Source organism: Rhineura floridana, chromosome 6 (genome assembly GCF_030035675.1).
Source record: "Rhineura floridana isolate rRhiFlo1 chromosome 6, rRhiFlo1.hap2, whole genome shotgun sequence".
Lineage (NCBI taxonomy): Eukaryota > Metazoa > Chordata > Lepidosauria > Squamata > Rhineuridae > Rhineura > Rhineura floridana.
In genome coordinates this window covers 2,118,567-2,136,922 of record NC_084485.1, presented here as the reverse complement: position 1 = coordinate 2,136,922, position 18,356 = coordinate 2,118,567, and the positions used below count along the sequence as shown (strand labels likewise).

The 18,356-nt window shown below is 46.9% G+C and overlaps 1 protein-coding gene across 1 annotated transcript; it reads right to left on the bottom strand.

The window, feature by feature from the left end:
- Window positions 1-8,273: 8,273 nt before the first annotated feature.
- On the bottom strand, window positions 8,274-18,068 carry LOC133386939 (kunitz-type serine protease inhibitor bitisilin-1-like). The gene is made up of 4 exons (XM_061630756.1): window positions 17,984-18,068; window positions 12,943-13,104; window positions 12,668-12,805; window positions 8,274-8,490 (listed from the first exon to the last, which is right to left on the bottom strand). The coding sequence occupies exons 1-3, from the start codon at window positions 18,066-18,068 to the stop codon at window positions 12,669-12,671; spliced, it is 384 nt and encodes a 127-aa protein (XP_061486740.1). The 3' UTR covers window positions 8,274-8,490; window position 12,668.
- Window positions 18,069-18,356: the final 288 nt, after the last annotated feature.

The following is an 18,356-nucleotide window of genomic DNA, read 5'->3' as shown; positions in this document are numbered from 1 at the left end:
GTATGTGATTTTTGAGAGACTTCTGTTAAGAAACTGTTTCTAAGAGCATCAGGCCCCTGTGAAAGTAAATATTTGTAGTGTCTTTAGCTACCTAGTTGTTGCTTCTTACCAAAGCCTCAAATTCCCAACCATCTTTTCCTCCTTCCATGCAGTGCAAAGGATGAGGAGGATTTTAGATGCATGACTTGTCTGTCTCAAGAGATAGCCTGAGAATCACAATTCAACCTTCCTGTTAAGAGCTCTGGATAGCAGTTACTGTTACTCCTTCTAATAGCCAAGTCAGGTGGTGACTACTGACAGCTGAAATGAAGCCACTGAGAAATAAGAGGGAGATATCAGTGCTTACCTTTTGCAATAAGTGCCTGAGTGTTGTGTTTGGAATTAAAGAAGGACTAAGGGTTTTCACTGGTTGGCCTCTTCAGGGATAAGTCCCTTGTACAGCAATTGCCTGCTGGAACACAGGGAAGCACCTTTACATCATGCAACATGAAAGAGGCTTGTGGCTCACTGGGGCAAATATTGTTCCTTCTAGACTTTGTATGACAGACAGACAGACAGACAGACAGACAGACAGACTCTCTCTCTCTCTCTCTCTCTCTCTGTGCCTGCCCAAGCCATCCTCTAACCTGCTCCTGCCTCCAGTCCCAACGGCCCTCTCAGTCCAAATGAACTCCGCCCTCCCAACGGAGGCCCTCTCAGTCCAAACGACGACGTGCTCTAGCGACCGCAATGCACACTGCAGGCACAGACTGCCTCTGGGTGGGAGGAGCGGCTGCTATCATGCATGCGTGTGTCAATCATGCATGTGTACCTCAGGCAGACACTAAAAAGCCAGAGATCAACGACTTCAAACCAACTATGCCCGGAGGCCAGAGACGGCCCCCTTTTGCTGGACACTCCGGCAGAAAACCGGAGACCTGGCAACCCTACTCACTAGGGAACCGCCAGTCAGGTGTGGCTGGTGGGGATCTTGGGGGTGTCCTTGTGGGACCAACTTGCGTATCAGGGTGAGCGCCTGTATGGCGGGGCTGTGGTGCGGAGGTTGGAAACACGTGATTGGCTCTACTGGCAAGGAGGGATAATCTCACCCACATACTTTGCTAGGGAGTCATGGTCTGTAGAGACTGACATGCTCAAGGAACTGGAGGGATAAATCCCTCTCAGTTAGGTAGCCTCACCTGCCCGAAGTAGGTTTAATTTGGTAATTGGCAGAAAATTGGATAGAATCTATAGTTGTTATATTTTAAATAAATATAACATTATTCCACAACTGTGTCACGAGTCTTCTTTGGTGTCGTGGCAAAGCCCTACGCCAGGGCTACATGGCCTTCTACTCCCTTTTCCAGGGACCGGGACAAAAGTACAAGGCTCTGAATGTGGTGAAATTCAAAACTTTTGGGGTAAAGAAAAACCATAAACTGAACAGTTTTTACCCTCTTCCATTCTCCCCTCTCAACTTTCACCAAAACCTTTCTGTACAGAACGTTTTGTCAACACTGGACCGAGTGCACACCAAGGGACATTGCTATCAGTAGAAAATAACATGCGAACTAGGTAAAGGCAGGGATCACCATCCCCTCTGAGTGGGAGAACTGCCCTGTCAAGGGTTCAGAAGTGATGAGGGTCAGCTGCCTCCCCCAACCCACTTACGTAAGCAGAATGCGGCCTACACTCTGCACAGCTTAGCTCATTTTGTTAATGATATCTTCTTTACCAGCAACCCGTATTCATTTACATCTCCTATATATGAGCGGGTTTGGGTGGGGTATTCAAATGCCAGGGATTTCCCACTGTTTACACAACATCAGTACTTATTTCTTAAGATGAACCATATTGTAAAGCAACCTCTTTACTGGCGTAACCAATCTTCCAATCTTTGTTCTGATAGCCTGGATGCCTGACACTGGTGGCAGGATATCAGGAACCGGTGCCCCCCTTTGGTGGATGCCAGATGCAGGCTTGGAACATCTGGACCCTTGTTTCCTCAAACTCCGTGAGTCAGAACATTGTGATCTTCCATCTCCACTGAGGTAAGAATAGACTCCTTCCCCCATGCTGGAATCCATTCTCTGCAACGCTCCAGTACCTCTACATGAGTCACAATGAGAAACCTGGCTTACCCATGCAGCTGCCCGAGTTATCACATCCTCCTGAAACAACCCTGTGGATGTGCAATCACTTTGACTGTCATCATGCAAGGATTCCCTCCCCTCTGGGTTCAAGGGCATTAACCTAACTCACAGCATCAGATTCCTATGGACCATTTTGGCTTGTCCTGTTTCACAAGTCTTGACTTTGTACAATTGACTTGACTTTGGAATGTGTGGGCTCTTCCCAACCACAGTATAGACAGTGGATTCCCACCTTTCAGAAAGTTTCCTCCTGCCTCTTTCACCCTTGTTAGCCAACAATACATGGTCTCGTACCTGTGGTGGACCACCTTTCAGCTTGTGATGGTAGACTGCTGCCTGAGGTTGCTGTTTTGCTTGGCCATAAATTGGTATAATCAAACTGATTGTATACTTGGCAGCAGAAGATGGAGAAGTTCCATACGTTCTGCGTAAACAAGACCAGGAGCAGACTGCGGTACAGATCATGAACTGGTCATATTGAAAATCAGAGTAAAGCTAAAGAAGAAGAACAAAGCAATCATAATGCCAAAATACAATTTAAACAACATCCTAGAAGAATATAAAGATCACATAAAGAACAGATTTGAGGCTTTAAACTTAGTTGATAGAGAACCAGAAGAACTATGGAGTGAAGTCAGAGACATTATCAGGGAAGAACGCAAAAAGACAATACCTCTCGTTAAAAAGAGAGAAAGACCTTAATGGATGACTGAAGAAACTCTTCAAATGGTTAAAGAGAGAAGGAAAGCAAAAGCAAAAGGAGATTGAAACACGGTTAGAACCCTAAATGCAACTATACAGGGACTAGTACATAGGGACAAACAGAAGTATCACAATGGTTACTGTATAGAAATAAGATAAAAATGTAAATGTACTGCCTTCAAGTCGATTCCAACTTATGGTGACTCTATGAATAGGGTTTTCATGAGGCTGAGAGGCAGTGACTGGCCCAAGGTCACCCAGTGCGCTTCATGGCTATGTGGGGATTCGAACCCTCAGGTCGCAGTCCAACACCTTAACCACTACACCACACCCCTCACAGACCTTCAATCAGAATGGCTGACTGTTAAACCAGTCTGGCCACTGGAGCTCTGTCAGGGGAATAGGAGTCTCCTCTCAGCACCCTTCACTAACTACACTTCCCAGGATTCTTGGAGAGAAGCCATGACTGTCCAAAGTGAAATAAAGGCCTGGTGTGGATGTGGCCAGGGACAGCTTTGGTTTACATTTGGGTGGGAGGCTACATGTCCCTGCTGTAGAATAAAATGTGGGGGAAATGATGAAAAGCAATGATACTGTTCATAATGTTTTCCTTTTGGAAAGGAAAGGGGCTTCTCTTCTGCCCAGTGCCCACCCACCCACCCAATCTCCTCCCCTCCCCTCACTGTCCCTACCCCAGGTCAGTGTTGGACTATGACCTGGGAGACCAGGGCTCAAATCCCCCCATGTCCATGAAGCTCACTGGGTGACCTTGGGCCAATCACTGCCTCAGCCTCAGCGGAAGGCAATGGTAAAACCACCTCTGAATACCATTTACCATGAAAACCCTATTCATAGGGTCGACGTAAGTCGGGATCGGACTTTTTGCAAGCTACACAGCAAGTGGATTGGACTGTGAAAGACCAACCCAAGTTGTGTTTCCATTTTGACAAATTTGTAGGGCAGTCCAATATCTCAGGTCTCCTGCTCCCCTGGTGCATTCACTATAGCTGCCCAATTTGCCTGCTTTTTAAAGTTTGATAGAAATATCTGTGGGCTATAGGTACGTTCCTGAACCGCAAGGTTTTTTTGCTTATTAGTGAATTATTAGTAAATTATATGCCAGCCATGTATATGAGAAGCTACTAAAAACATATCAGGAGATAAACAGGCTGGTTTCAGGTCAAGGCGATCTGCTGTAGACCAGGGCCTAGTCCTCCAACATCTTGTTGAAAAATACACATCACCTAGAGAGGGAGCTCTTTTGTATACCAAGGGCGATTCAGTCCCATAACCAGGCCTGAACCCAGACTGGAATGGGTCGAGATAATCTGTTTCATCCAAGAATACTTGCAATTGCTGCGCCACAAGCCTCTCAATCACCTTCCCTAAGAAGGGGGTATTTGAAATCGGTCGGTAGTTGTCACAAACCAATGGGTCCAGGATAGGCTTCTTCAGGAGTGGAAGGATCACCACCTCTTTCAAGCCGGCTGGAACCACTCCCTCCCACAATGAGGCGTTGACCACACCCTGGATCTGCTTGGTCAACCCCCCTCGGCAAGCTCTAATAAGTCAAGAAGGGCAAGGCGAGAGGACCCGTTGCTGGCTGCATCATCGCAAGCACCTTGTCCACATCATCAGGCCGCATCAACTGAAACCGTTCCCAAGAACGGTTAGTCTCAGTCTTAGTCTTCTCCAGGAAGGGGACAAAGCACAAATGGCAGATCAGTAATCATCCCATTGAACTGGTTGCATCTTATGTCTATCTGGGTGTAATTTTCCATGCATCGGGCTCCTGGAGAGCACAATCCAAAGATGCTACTGGGAATGCTCAGAGGAGTATAAAGGCCTTGCTCCAGTTCTTTTACACAAAGAGGGACCAATATGTGCCTTCAGCCTTCCAGGTGTTTCTAGCAAAGGCTATTTCAAAGATGTTATATGGCGCCCAGTTATGTGCATATGATAACTTTGCCCCTTTTGAAGTTGCACGGACTAAGTTTCTGAGAGCCGTGCTGGGAGTTCCAAGCTGTGTGCCTCATGTGTTGCCTCGTTTAGAAGCGGGGCTAATCTCTATTGAAGCTGGTGCTTGGATTCTTAGCCTTCATTATTAGTTGAAAATGATTTTTTCTCCTGTGGGTTTGCCCCTTTGACTCTGATTGATGCACATCAGTCAAGATGGAAAAGCTTGCTGTCTGAGAAACTGCAAAATCTGGGATTTATGCCTTGTGCTCTTCTCCCTCTTGGACATGCTAAAGCAAAAACCACTCTCCAACAGCAAATTTGGGATACAGAACTACAAAATCATTTGCGTCTTGCTGGTAGGCACCCTGAGTTCAGGAATAGCGGTAGGTTTACTTAACAAATTTGAATCTTCCCAAATATAGACGAGCTTTTACAGCTGCCAGGTTTAATGTACTCCCATCTGCCCTCCTGGAGGGAAGATGTAGAAGGGTACCTTATCTCGAAAGGGTCTGTCCATGTGGAATGGAGGAAGCGGAAACTGTCGGTCACGTTTTATTGTCTTGTACCTTTTATAGGGATCTCTGCCACTCTTTTATTACCCCAATTTTCAAAGCACCCCGGACTTACCTAGTGAGCTTTATTTAACGCACTTATTGGCAGACAGGAGCCCACAGGTTACAGCAAGAGTGGCTGGTTTCTGTCGGAAAACAATGATGAATGACCCTATATAGGAAATCTGATGCTGGTTTTAATTTTGTACTTTTTACTCATTTATGGTTTTATGTATTTTATACGATCTTGTTTACTCATGCTTTTTTTATGTACTGATCTTTGATCGAAATAAATTATTCACAAGTCCAAAAGGGATCTGGGTTTCTCTCTCTCTCTCTTTTTAGACTTTGAACTCTCTACTCTGTCTGACTGTTTTGTGTATCACCATGAAAATTTACAGGTTGTTAAGCAAGAGTTTCTGAGTTCAGGACTACAAGTCTTGTAAGGTTTTGTGTTGAAATGAGCTTATGGGAAGCATCAGAATGGCATGGGGGGTATTTTCAATTTAACAAGTGAAAAGTCCACACTGGCTATAGTATACAGGCACTCTCGTGGCTGTATAATAAATTAGATGGTGTTCTGCATATCAGTGTGCTGCCAAAGTCTTCTGTGACTGAATGGGGGTTCATGTTGTTTTATAGTCCTGTCTTTAAGGGAAGGTACATTTGCCTTTTTGTTCTTTAAGGATGTTGTAAGTTGCTTGGAGACCTTTGGGTAACAAATGACTACTACTACTTGTAGTAGTAGTTAATAATAATAATAATAATAATAATAATAATAATAATAATAATAATAATAATAATAATAATAATAGGCAGCACTTTTAAGAATAAAATAAAATTGCTTCCGTCGTTCCAGGCAGACAAGCCAAGCAGGTCTGGGAACTGCATCTTTGAATCACAAGATTAGAATGGGAAGATGCCAGGACTCCAACTGCAGAGCTGAGGATCTGCCTCCAGGCACCTCCACGCACAGGTAGGTGTTAGGAGCGACATCTCCTGCTCAGGCCCCCAGACGTGAATGGCTCCATCATGGGCAGTATGAATCATCCTTGAGACCATTCTTCCTTAGGGAAGGGCCACAGGCTGAGGAGGAGGCCATAGTCTGGGAAGACCAGATGCTGAAGCTAAGCAGAGGTCAGCAATCCGAAGGAGGGACCACTTGCCCTCAGATATATATGTACGTTTGGGGAGGGTAAAAAGCGAGGAGGATCTGCTCTCTCTCGGCTTCTCTAGAGCAGGGGCTCCTAGAAGCTCATGGGATTGCCCAGATGGGCACTGATCTCCTGAGGAAAAAGAGAAGCCCATATTTGTTGTATGAGGAGAAGATGCCATGGCCAACCCAGAGACCTACCGTTGCCCATTGGAGCCCCCATTGTGACTTGTCCTGGAAAGGCCTGGAAAGAGAGTCTCCCCATTATTTCTGGAAGAGCATGATTTGATTCCCCAGCACTCCATCAAGCCCTCCTTTCCTTCGCCTCTGTAGTCCCAAAGCAGCTCCTCTTCGTTACAGAGGTCCCAGAGAAAGGAGGAGGAGCCTGGAAGGTTTTTTCCTGGAAAGGTTTGAACTGCAAAAACATTTCCAATGCAAAGTCAGAGAATTTGCATTGGAAAATCTTCAGGTTGCACTGGAAAATTTTATGATGAGTTTAATTTAGTAAACAAAGCAAAAACAAAGCATTTTCCATGGAAAAAACATAACGTTGGAAAATCTTCTGGCCCCCCTCACTGATTGGACTACAAATCCCAGTATTTGCATCAAGCCCACTGAGACCCCCCAGCTCCTAAAACCTGCATTTTCCACAAATTTCATCCAATAATACCAAAGAAAAGTTAAATACTTTAAAAAAAACGATAGAAGGTGTCTGATACAAAAACGTCTGCATCTGTTGTTCTGTAATTTAACAGGCCCTATTCACTAAGGAGAAGCGCTAAGTCTGCAAATTTCATCCGCTTCTGTCTAAATAATCAGTCTTAATTGTTATAGGTATTTTATAATAGAAGACTACACTTTTATTAAAGCTACAGTTTTGTTTTCTAAGGATAATTCAAAGGGATTGCCAAGATTTTTTCCCTCTGCTTTCAGGAAGTAACCACACCTACTCAGAAGAAAGTGCTCATTTTCCCTGTCTAAATCCTGTGAACACTGCTGCGTAAGAACTCCAGGGTCCACAAGATAACTCTTAGGTAGAACATAGAGGGCACTCTGCAAATGTTCAGAGGCACTATCCTTTAAACCCTCTTCGGCACTATCCCTTCAGCTCTACAAGCTTGCTTAGAGGAGAAGTGGAGCACTCTTACAAAGGGCTTTACCACAGCGCCCTCTGCTTCTGAGCCTCCAGAGGCTCAAATGGCATTGAAAGGGCTGTCTTAAAGCTTTTGCAAGTATCTCCGCACTCCCTTATTAAACATCCAACATCAGAGGCTTAGAGAGGAGCATGGGAAGCCCTGGGAAGCCCTGTGCAAGTCTCCCCAAGGTCCCCTTTTCAATCTCTGAGATCAGGACTGTAAAAAGGAAGGAGACCCTTGCAACGCTGCCAGGAAGCTTGGCGTATGGGCTGCCAAACCCACCTATCAAATTTGCCCTGTGAAATTGATGCTGGTAAGGATGTGACTTCTGGAGCCAAAAAGTTCCCCACCCTTGCCCTCTAGGGACAGCAAAGGTGCCCCTTCTATGATAAGCTTCCGCCGGGCCTTGAAGACCTGGCTGTTCAGGCAGGCTTTTGGGGTGGGTTAGGTTTCTTACTGTTATGGTCTTAAATTTTAATGTTTTAATGTATTGTCTTATCTTGTACGTCGCCCAGAGTGGCTGGACAACCAGCCAGATGGGCGACTAATAGATTAAATAAATAAATAAATAAATAAATAAAACCACACTGGAGAGCCAGGAAAACACACACACACACACACACACATTGCCCAGTGTGCAAATGAGCGGATGTCTTTATTGCAGAGAAGAGAAAAGAGGATGCCTGATGGAGCAAACTTTGCTCCACCGACAGCGAAAGCCCAAGGTTGGGTAGGGAGGCTGAGCTTTGCAGGGCCGGTGCCGTCACTGCTAAGATATGTGAGGTCTTCAGATTGCACTGGATCAGCTCCTGTAGATGTTTCTGGGTTTCCGGCCAGGGTCCGCTGCAGCTGAGAAGCTGGAGAGGAGAAGAAGAAGAGTGTGTCAGGCACAAGGGACATGGCATTGTAAATATTGGGCTTGTGCAGAGCCCCCCCATTTGCCCGTGGCTCCAGTCCACCACTGGACCCACCCTGGGTCAACCTGAGGACTAGCCGTCCTCGCTCGGAATCACTCCCAAATAAGGTCAAGGGGCGGGGCTAATGTTTAATTAGGATTTGAAAGAAGCCTAATTACATACAGTGGGGAGGGGGAGGGAGACAATGTGACTGAGCACGGGGTCCATTCTGAGCAGGTCCGCTCCCTCGGCTCATTGGCCCTTGAGCCCAGGAAGTAATACTGGACATGGTGGTTTGCAAGGCCCTTTCCTTCAGGATCACCTGCAGTGATCTTGCGGGGCATCAGTGCTGGAGGCACTCAGGTAGGAAGGAGAGCTGTGGCTGCCACTTCTCCCTGTCAGACGCCCTGCCCTGCTCTGGGTCATCCAATCTGACCCATACCCATCCGTGGCTGTCAGAATCTGACTCGGCTCAGGCCCCAAAAGGTCTGAATGCGCTGATTTGGGCGAATCGAGATATTGTTGGACTGCTTCAAAGGAATGTGCAGAGAAACCAGGGTCCCCAGGTATTACTTTCTTCAGAAAGGTTATGGCAATCCGTAGTCATATTCCAAAACTCTATTTTGCAACTAGATGGTTTGGAGGAAGTTAGAAGGAGGCCAAACCTTCAATAAGGATAGGAAATAAACTCTGAGCACTTTCTCAGTGCAGTTACAATGCAATTCTTATGCTGTTTTAAAACTAGATTTTCAAAACAGAATGGGTTATATTTAACTGAGCCCTACTCAGGGTAGACCCATGGAAATTAATTTACCTAAGGCAGCTATGTCTATTAACTTCAAAAGGTTTTCTCTCAGTCGGACTAGCAACATTTACCACCCACTATATTGCTATATGACATTGCCTTTAAACTAACTTCTTGGCTTCAAATCGTATAATATTATTGTGTTTCCTTGTTTACATTGTCAGTTTACTTGAAGGATCAGCTTAACTCACAAATGCCGACTCGACCGCTTTGATCTGTGGAACTGGCACTTTTACAAGTGCCGAATAATGTTGGTTGTGCGCTTGTGAGGAGCTGATCTTTTAGGCTGGCTGCTCCTGTCCTTTGGAACTCCTTGCCCTTTGAAATTAGGCAGCGGCCTTCCCTGGATTCTTTTTGGTGTCTGCTAAATATTTTTTGTTTAGGCAAGGAAACCAAAGAATTTAAAGCTCATGTGTATTTCAATCTGTAACGTTAGCTTAGAATGTATAATTTAAATAGCTGATATTATTCATTTTGCTTTTTTAAGACATCTTTTAAAATTGATCATCATCAAAACTCTTAATGAGGAGAGACTGAAATAACTGGGCATGTTTCGTCTTGAGAAGAGAAGACTGAGGAGAGATATGACAGCACTCTTCAAGTACTTGAAAGGTTCCCACACAGTGGAGGACCAGGACCTCTTCTCGATCATCCCAGAGTGCAGGACACGGAATAATGGGCTCAAGCTGCAGGAAGCCAGATTTCAACTGGACATCAGGAAGAACTCCCTAACTGTTAGAGCAGTGGAACAATGGAACCCATGACCTAGGGAGGTGGTGGGCTCTCCGACATTGGAGGCCTTCAAGAGGCAGCTGGACAGGCACCTGTCGGGGATGCTTTAAGTTGGATTCCTGCATTGAGCAGGGGGTTGGAACGGATGCCTTATAGGCCCCTTCCAACTCTATGATTCAGTGAACCCACCTCCCTCTAGAGGACTGAAAGTTTGCCATGCAGAGGAGCAGTAATGTAATAGCAACTTCAGAAGTGCAAGGTCCCTTCATGATAGTCACAGTCACATCTCCTCCCCCTGCTTTTTGCTGTGAGGCTGAGATAATGATCTTTGTTATGGCTTCTCACACAACAACAGGTGCCCCAGGAGCCAATCAGCACGAAAGCGGAGACTGTTAGCTACTGAGAAGAGTCTTCTCAGTGGCTGACTCACCTCCTTTGACTCTGATTGGCTCTGTTCAGCAGAAAAGGATAAAGAAGCATGTTAGAAAACTCTTCTGAGTGCCTAACACACTCCCCTTTCGTGCTGATTGGCTCGTACAATGCTGAAGGCATGGGGATCCTTCTGGGATCCTAATCCCCAAAAGGTGAGGAGTCTAAGACCCCGCAAGAGCCTGTACGACTACACTCCTGCAGAGAAGGGCCAGGATCTCTTCTTGATCATCTGAGAGTGACGGACATGGAATAGTAATTCTATGATAAGTTACAGGAAACTAGATTTCGGCTGAACGTCAGGAAAAACGTCCTAACTATTGTAAATGTGCTGACTTCAAGTCGATTCCAACTTATGGCGACCCTATGAATAGGGTTTCCATGAGGCTGAGAGGCAGTGACTGACCCAAGGTCACCCAGTGAGATTCATGGCTATGTGGGGATTTGAACCGTGGTCTCCCACGTCGTAGTCTAATACCTTAACCACTATACCACACTGGCTCTCATGCCTAACTATTAGAGTGGTACGACAATGGAACCAATGTGCTAGGAAGGTTCTCTAGACTGGAGGCATTCAAGGGGCAGCTGGACAGCCGCCTGTCAGGGATGCTTGAAGTTGGACTCAATGGCCTTATAGGCCTCTTCCAACACTCCTATTATTCTAATACATGTTTTATATTCTTTGCAAACTTCGTAAACTCCCTTGAGGGTTTTTCTTACAGTTAAGTGGTATACAAAATTTGTTAATTAATTAATGTATTATTTAAAATAAACATATGAAGAAAATATGGCTTAAAATTTAAGGAAGCATTGTGCATCAGTTAACAGATCTGATTCATTTTGGTGGTCTTTATCTCTGGTTATGCTTGTCTCACTCATCAGACTGAGGGGAGATATGACAGCACTCTTCAAGTACTTGAAAGGTTCCCACACAGTGGAGGACCAGGACCTCTTCTCGATCATCCCAGAGTGCAGGACATGGAATAATGGGCTCAAGCTGCAGGATGCCAGATTTCAACTGGACATCAGGAAGAACTCCCTAACTGTTAGAGCAGTGCAACAATGGAACCAATGACCTAGGGAGGTTTCTGGGTTTCTGGGTTCAATAAAGACAAATGCAAGATTCTGCATTTAGGCCACAAGAACAAAATGCATGGGTACAGGATGGGAAATACCCGGCTTAGCAGTAGTGCGTGTGAGAAGGACCTTGGAATTGTAGTGGATCGCAAGTTGAACATGACCCAGCAGTGTGATGCTGCGGCAAAAAAGGCAAACACGGTTTTGGGCTGCATAAACAGAGCTATAGTTTCCAGGTCGAGGGAAGTAATAGTCCCACTATATTCTGCATTAGTCAGGCCTCATCTGGAATACTGCGTTCAGTTCTGGGCGCCTCATTTTAAGAAAGATATAGACAAGTTGGAGCGGGTTCAGAAGAGGGCGACGAGGATGATAGCCGGTATGGAGAACAAGTCTTATGAGGAAAGGTTGAAGGAACTTGGCATGTTCAGTCTGGTGAAGAGAAGGCTGAGGGGTGACATGATTGCACTCTTTAAGTACCTGAAGGGCTGTCACATAGAGGAGGGTACAGATTTGTTCTCTGCTGCCCCAGAGGGTAGGACTAGGTCTAATGGTTTTAAGTTGCAGGAGCGTAGATTCAGATTGGACATTAGAAGGAACTTCTTGACAGTAAGGGCGGTTCGACAATGGAACCGACTGCCTAGGGAGGTGGTGGGATCCCCTTTGCTGGATGTCTTCAAGCAGAGGCTGGACAGTTATCTGCGGGAGATGCTCTAGCTGTGGATTTCCTGCTGCGAGCAGGGGTTGGACTCGAGGGCCTACAAGGCCCCTTCCAACTCTCTGATTCTATGATTCTATGACCTAGGGAGGTGGTGGGCTCTCCAACACTGGAGGCATTCAAGAGGCAGCTAAACCGGCTCCTGTCAGGGATGCTTTAAGTTGGACTTGATGGCCTTATTGATAAAACCTCTAAATACATATATCAAACAGCAGCATTATATCCTTCAGCAGTCAGAGGAGAGAAGGAAAGTGTACTGGATCTGTTGAGATTCCAAAACTCTTTGTCAGCCACAATCAGAGTGGTTTGTGCAGTGGACAAGAGGTCTACCCAGCCCACCCCCACCCCACCATTCACCACCAAATAAGGGGTCTCACCTTAGATGGGGGAGGTACAGTCTCGCGGGCAACTACCACAGCACTTCTGCTTTCCAGGGCAATCCCAGTCATTTGAACACCTTGCTATGCAGGGTCCGACGTGACCTGGAGGTTCTGGGGGGCATCTTCCAGGCTTCTCTGCAAAAGAGCACAACTGTGTGGGTGAGAGACGCCTGTTGGCCAGAGAGCTCCCCCTGTGCAGTGGGATGTGGCTCCCTTGCACCCAGGTGCCAGAGAAACCCAGCAGTCCTACATCTGTCCCTGTTGTGCCTTACCAACACAGGTGAGACGGCATTCCTCTAAAGTCTTGAAATTGTTTGCATTTCCCTGGCAGCTCCCATAAAAGAACGGCTCACACTCGCCGGATGACTTGTTGTAGAAGAAGCGAATTACGTACACTCTCCATGGCCCAGTTTCCGCAGGGAGGTAGCAGAACTCTGTGGAGAAAAGAGCTTATAAGCTTGGCGATGGGATGTGAAACAATTCCTCCCACAGCGGATCAGCTGGTGGGAAAGTTCCTTCCAAACTGGAGGTGGTTTGTGGTCTTTTGCTCTGCCTTGTGGTCTCCAAAATGAACTTCCCTGAATTTAACAGCTCAGTGACAGAGACCATTGTTGTAAAGTGCCTGGACATTGATCTGCTGTCCGTGCCTGCATTTGGAACAGCTTTAGGGAGCCTGTGGCCCTCCCGGCGGCCTTGGACTCCTGCCCCCAACAGCCCCAGCCAGAGTGAAAACCCACCGAGATAAAACAGATGGAATGAAAATAAAAGGGCGCCAAGTGGGCCTCCGTGAGGAGATCATTCCCCACACCAAAGAGGGTGTCTTTCATGTATCAAACAGTGGGGAGAAACCCCCCAAAGGGCCTCCAGTGGAGATGTAAGCAAGGGCACAGGTGGAGACAGGCGGCCCTCCAGTAGTTTGGCAGACATTTCCCAGGACTGATTTGAATTTTGTTGCCCACAAGTCTGATTTCAACATGCGAAACCACATTTGCCAGAGAGACCCAAAAGCGACAGTCTAGAAGTCAGAGCTTGCCTGGTTCTCCCCAATAATCCTGCAAATATTGTAGCAATGGCTGCTGAGATTTGTCTATTTTAGAGGCCTCAGGAGCAGAAAGGCTTCATCTTTCCTCCTCGGGTGAGGCTTTTACTTTGGGATGGAGAAAGATACTGAGGAACCCACTCTAGACTCTGAAGAGTGACTGGAGTAGTTCCTTATCACAAGCCACAAGCCAGCTGAAACATGATCTGCAATAGGGAATAGATCTACAACATCTCCAGCTTTGTTTTCCATCTTCCTTCAAATGTTTACAGTCAAAGAGGACTCAAGACTCCCTTCCTGATGTAACAACAGTTGAGGACACCTGTTCATTAAGATCTGTCCACTTCATTTCTCTCAGTTTTTCATTTTTCCAAACTTAATTCAATTCTCCACATATCTCCAGCAATTCATGTTTGCTTTTTTGTTTCTTTAAATCCTCAGGAAAATTCTCCAGCGTTTTAGTGCAAATTGCTAATAATAAACATTTGGACAAGCCAGTGACAAGCTGCCCTGGGCTCTTGCTGGGAGGAAGGGCGGGATATAAAACAAATCATAAATAAATAAATTCCCCTCATCTAAAGAAGTTTTAACATTATTTGCACTCATATATTCGTTTTTATGAACACTTTCCCCTCATGTTTTCTTGCAAAACATTGTTTGGGTGACAAACTGCATCGCAAAATTCAAAGGATTTCAAAGCATTCATGCGAATTTAAAAGGATGTCTGTGTTCTACTGTTTCAGAAAGTGCGAATTTGATAGATTCAGCTTGAAATGCAAACTGCATCAAATGTCTCGCCCATCACTGTTGTTCTTCAACTTGACTCATGATGGAGTCACAATTAAGTGGGGAAAATGTTCAATGTCGACTCCATCACCAGACTGATCCCTCTGTCCTATCAACACCTCAGAAAGAGCATCAGGACCTGACACAGGAGGGAGCAACGCGGCTGGGCCCATCCATTGCATCCATTAATTCACCACCCCCAGCCTGTCATTTCCAGTCTGTTCCCAGTAAGGGATGCACCTTTCAGTCTGCTGCTTCTATGGTAGGCTACAAAGAGCACTGACCAAGAGCTGAAGGTAGGGATGGAAGGGTCTGCCAAATTTCATTCTCTCAGTTTCTCGTTTCTCCAATCTTAAATTCGGTTCTCCACATTTCTGCAGAAGTGTACAGGTTGTTTAAAAAGCTGAATGGAAAATTATCAGTCTTTTATACAAATGTCTTCTACTAGTTGCTCCCTTGGGCTCCTACTGGGAGGAAGGGCAGGATACAAATCAAATAAATCAATAAAAATAATAATGAATTCTACAGCCTCTCTTATAGTCAGCATGAATTTTTCGCATTTTGCAATGTTAAATTGAAAATACCCCCATGCCATTCTGATGCTTCCCATAAGCTCCATATTGTCTACACTGACTGGCAGCAGCTCTCCAGGGTCTCAGGCAGGGATCTTTTCCCCAGCCCTACCCAGAGATGCTTCTGAGGGCTGAACCTGGGACCTTTTGCAGGTCAAGCACATTCTGCATCACTCAGCTGTGGCCTTTCCTCACAACCACCTGGACACGCTTGCAGGAAGGCAGCGCTTTCAGGCAGGAAGAGGGTGAAGAGCAGCTCCAGGCAGCCACCTTGTTAGGGCCCCCCAGTTTCAAAGCCTGATGTTTGTGCCGGTCTTCGACCAAAATAAACACATTCATTCATTCAAACCTGATGTCAACGTCGCTCTAAGATGGCCTCAGTGTCGTTCCTCTGCTCATCCAAGAGGGCCGCCACATAAGCACATCCAGGGCAGAGCAACTGGCACCTGTTGTCCTGCTGGAGGCTCCAAAGGGTGCCAGCCGGCAGGACAGCCAGGTGGGGACTGATGGTGGGGACAGAATGGGCAGGGGCAAACAGCCACGCCAGTAGGCTCTGTTGGGGCATGGGGGCCCTAGCAAATGCCCCAGTAAGTCAGCTGTTAGGCTCAGGCCAGCAGAATCCCTCTCTCATCCTCTAACTCACTGGCTCCCAGATTCTCTCTCTCTCTCTCTCACACACACACCACATGAAAAGTGCTAAGGGTCTTGGCAGACCACCAAATACTTTTTCTGCCTCTCTTAGCAATTGCATTGTGCTCTGCTACGTGTATATGATTTTTTAATTGTATGCTTATGGCTTCTCCTATTTCCTATATATTTGCAATTTGCATTCCATAGAATCCAATTCATTATACAATAAAATACAATAAAAATCAATATGACTATTTAATGCGATGGATGTGCCGTCTCCCTCCTTCAGCCACAAATCCACAGAGACACCACGGAGCACCTGGGTGGAGCTTTGGTATCCCCTGCACTGTTTTATGTGTGTTTAATTGCATGATCCCTGATGTGCTTCCAACCTTGGCCTCCTTTTAGAGAAAGGGAGGGATAGAAATGTAATAAATAATTGCATACATGATTCAGCTTTCACCAACTTGGTGCCCTCCAGGTGTTTGGGATTATAAATTGGCCCCTGCCAGCACAGCCGTATGATCCTGGGGACAATGGGAGTTGTAGTCCAAAGCGTCTGGCGGGCCCCAGGTTGGTGAAGGCTGCTCAGACTCCATGAGACACTCCTTTCCCAGGTGAGGGGAAAGCAGGGCTTTGCTCTGCCTCACTTACACGCACAGGTGTTCTGACATCGCGCCAGAGCCCTAAACTGCCTTGCATTCCTTCCACATGTGCCATCTGCATAGCGCTCACATCGCCCGGTGGCCAAGCTGTAGAAGTAAGGCGCAGCCGTCGCTTGACAGAGTCTGGCCACCTTAGGGAGGCTGCAGCCTTCGGGCTTAGGGCGGTATATAAATTAAACTAACTAACTAAATAAATAAATACCTAGGGAGAAAGAGGGGCAGCTGGTTCCAGCTGGCATCTGAGCCCAGTGCAGGTGAGGAGGGTCTACATCCCTGCTGCTATTCAGTCCCTGAAACTCCATCAGCCTCGAGATCTGCAGTGGAAGCCTATGCATGTCTACTTAGAAGCAAGGCCCATCCATCCGTGGTCGGTAAAATGAGTACCCGGCATACGCTGGGGAGTAAAGAAAGGCCGGGGAAGGAACTGGCAGTCCCACCCCATAGATACGGTCTGCCTAGTAAATGCCTCGAGACGTCACCCTAAGAGTCGGAAACGAGTCGCACTACAAGTGCGGGGACACCTTTACTTTTTAACAGGAGAGTGGGATATGCATATTGCCCTTGGCCCCTCTATTACCTTCCCATCACCCCACCCATGAACTGGTGGGCATAGGTCTGTAGGTGCAGCCTGATCCCCTTTCACAATTTAGAACCCTGCACCCTCAGGATTTTAAACAATGAGGGGAGCCTATATGCACAGGGGAGCCTCCCCTGCACTCCTTGGCACAGTCAACATGTGCCAGATGGGGCAGAACCACAAAGTGCATCTCCACTCCCCCCTCATTGTGTGAGGGCAAGAACACCTGAGAAGGGCTTATTTCGTGCCCAGTTGTGGAGGGATTCACATGGCCATTTGCCTTGCTCAGTGGTCCTCTCAGCATGGCCAGGCTCAATCTTTCCTGGATGGGTCCTTCCAAAAATGACCTTGACTGTAGTACAATAAGCTGCATTCCAGTCACACAACAGCCAGGTGCTTCCACCTCACACAGCACTTCAAGAGAAGCTTCAGGCATCTCTGTGTCCTGATACCAAAATCCAGGATTGTTTCCAGCCGCTGGATCCTGTGCAGCCCCATCCTATGATGTGTGTACGTGGTTGGAAGCACACCCTGCAGTATTCCGCATGTCTTATTCCCAAGGAAGTGTGCATGGCATGGCATTCTCTGCAAGGGCTGGGAACTGTAGTGCAATCAGCCGGCAAGGTGCAGAGCAGCTGGAAGGCAGGAGAGGAGTGTTGGTGCCAAGTCAAGGTGCCACCAGCCACAGATGATATTTGGGATGGTTTTAAAATGCATTGTTCTGTTCACCTCACTTCCCCAAGTGCTGACAACTCTCAGGGGTGCATCTCTTCCTCCCCCCCTCCCCAGTTTGATGTTTCTGTTGTTTCCCATACACATCTTGCCCCCTCCCTCTGGCTGACGATAAAGATGGGCCACCTTCTCCAAACATCTCCTGGGCTTCTTAGGCCATTGGCTTATCCTGAACTGTAGACAAAAAAAAGTGCCTGGCAGGTTAGCCTCTGACTAGGAAGGGAGTTTCCTGAAGCCCCCTGTCTCCATTAACCCCTCTTGTCCAAGCCCCCACCTTGCAACAGTATCAGCTGCCTTTCAAAAGTCTCTTACCTGGACGTTTCTGGCCAGAGACATGGGGCAGCTCAGCCCAGAGGGCAAGGAGCCCCACAAGGAGCAGAAGGCCTCCGGAGCGCATGATGGAAGAGGGGAAGTTGGGAGCCCACTGCCCAGCCGGGGTGCTCTATTATATCCCAGGAGCACCAGGGAGGGTTGCAGAATAACAGCCCACCCAGGAAGCAGGTGGAAGTGGTGAGGACAGAGCAGAAATTCTTCTCTCACACACAAGGTTTTGTAACAAACTGTCCCAACGGTTGTAAAGCTGCGGGGTGTGTGTGTGTGTGTGACCTTTCTACAGAGGTGCCTGAGTGAGGACTAGGATGGAAAGATCATTCAGTTTTGGATCTCTCCGTTTCTCATTGTTCCA

Coding starts and splice junctions, on each gene's coding strand:
- LOC133386939 (XM_061630756.1), bottom strand. CDS start 18,068: ATGCGCTCCGGAGGCCTTCTGCTCCTTGTGGGGCTCCTTGCCCTCTGG. Junction 13,105..17,983: donor CTCTGGCCAGAAACGTCCAG/GTAAGAGACTTT, acceptor TTTTCTCCACAG/AGTTCTGCTACCTCCCTGCG. Junction 12,806..12,942: donor ATGCCGTCTCACCTGTGTTG/GTAAGGCACAAC, acceptor GCTCTTTTGCAG/AGAAGCCTGGAAGATGCCCC.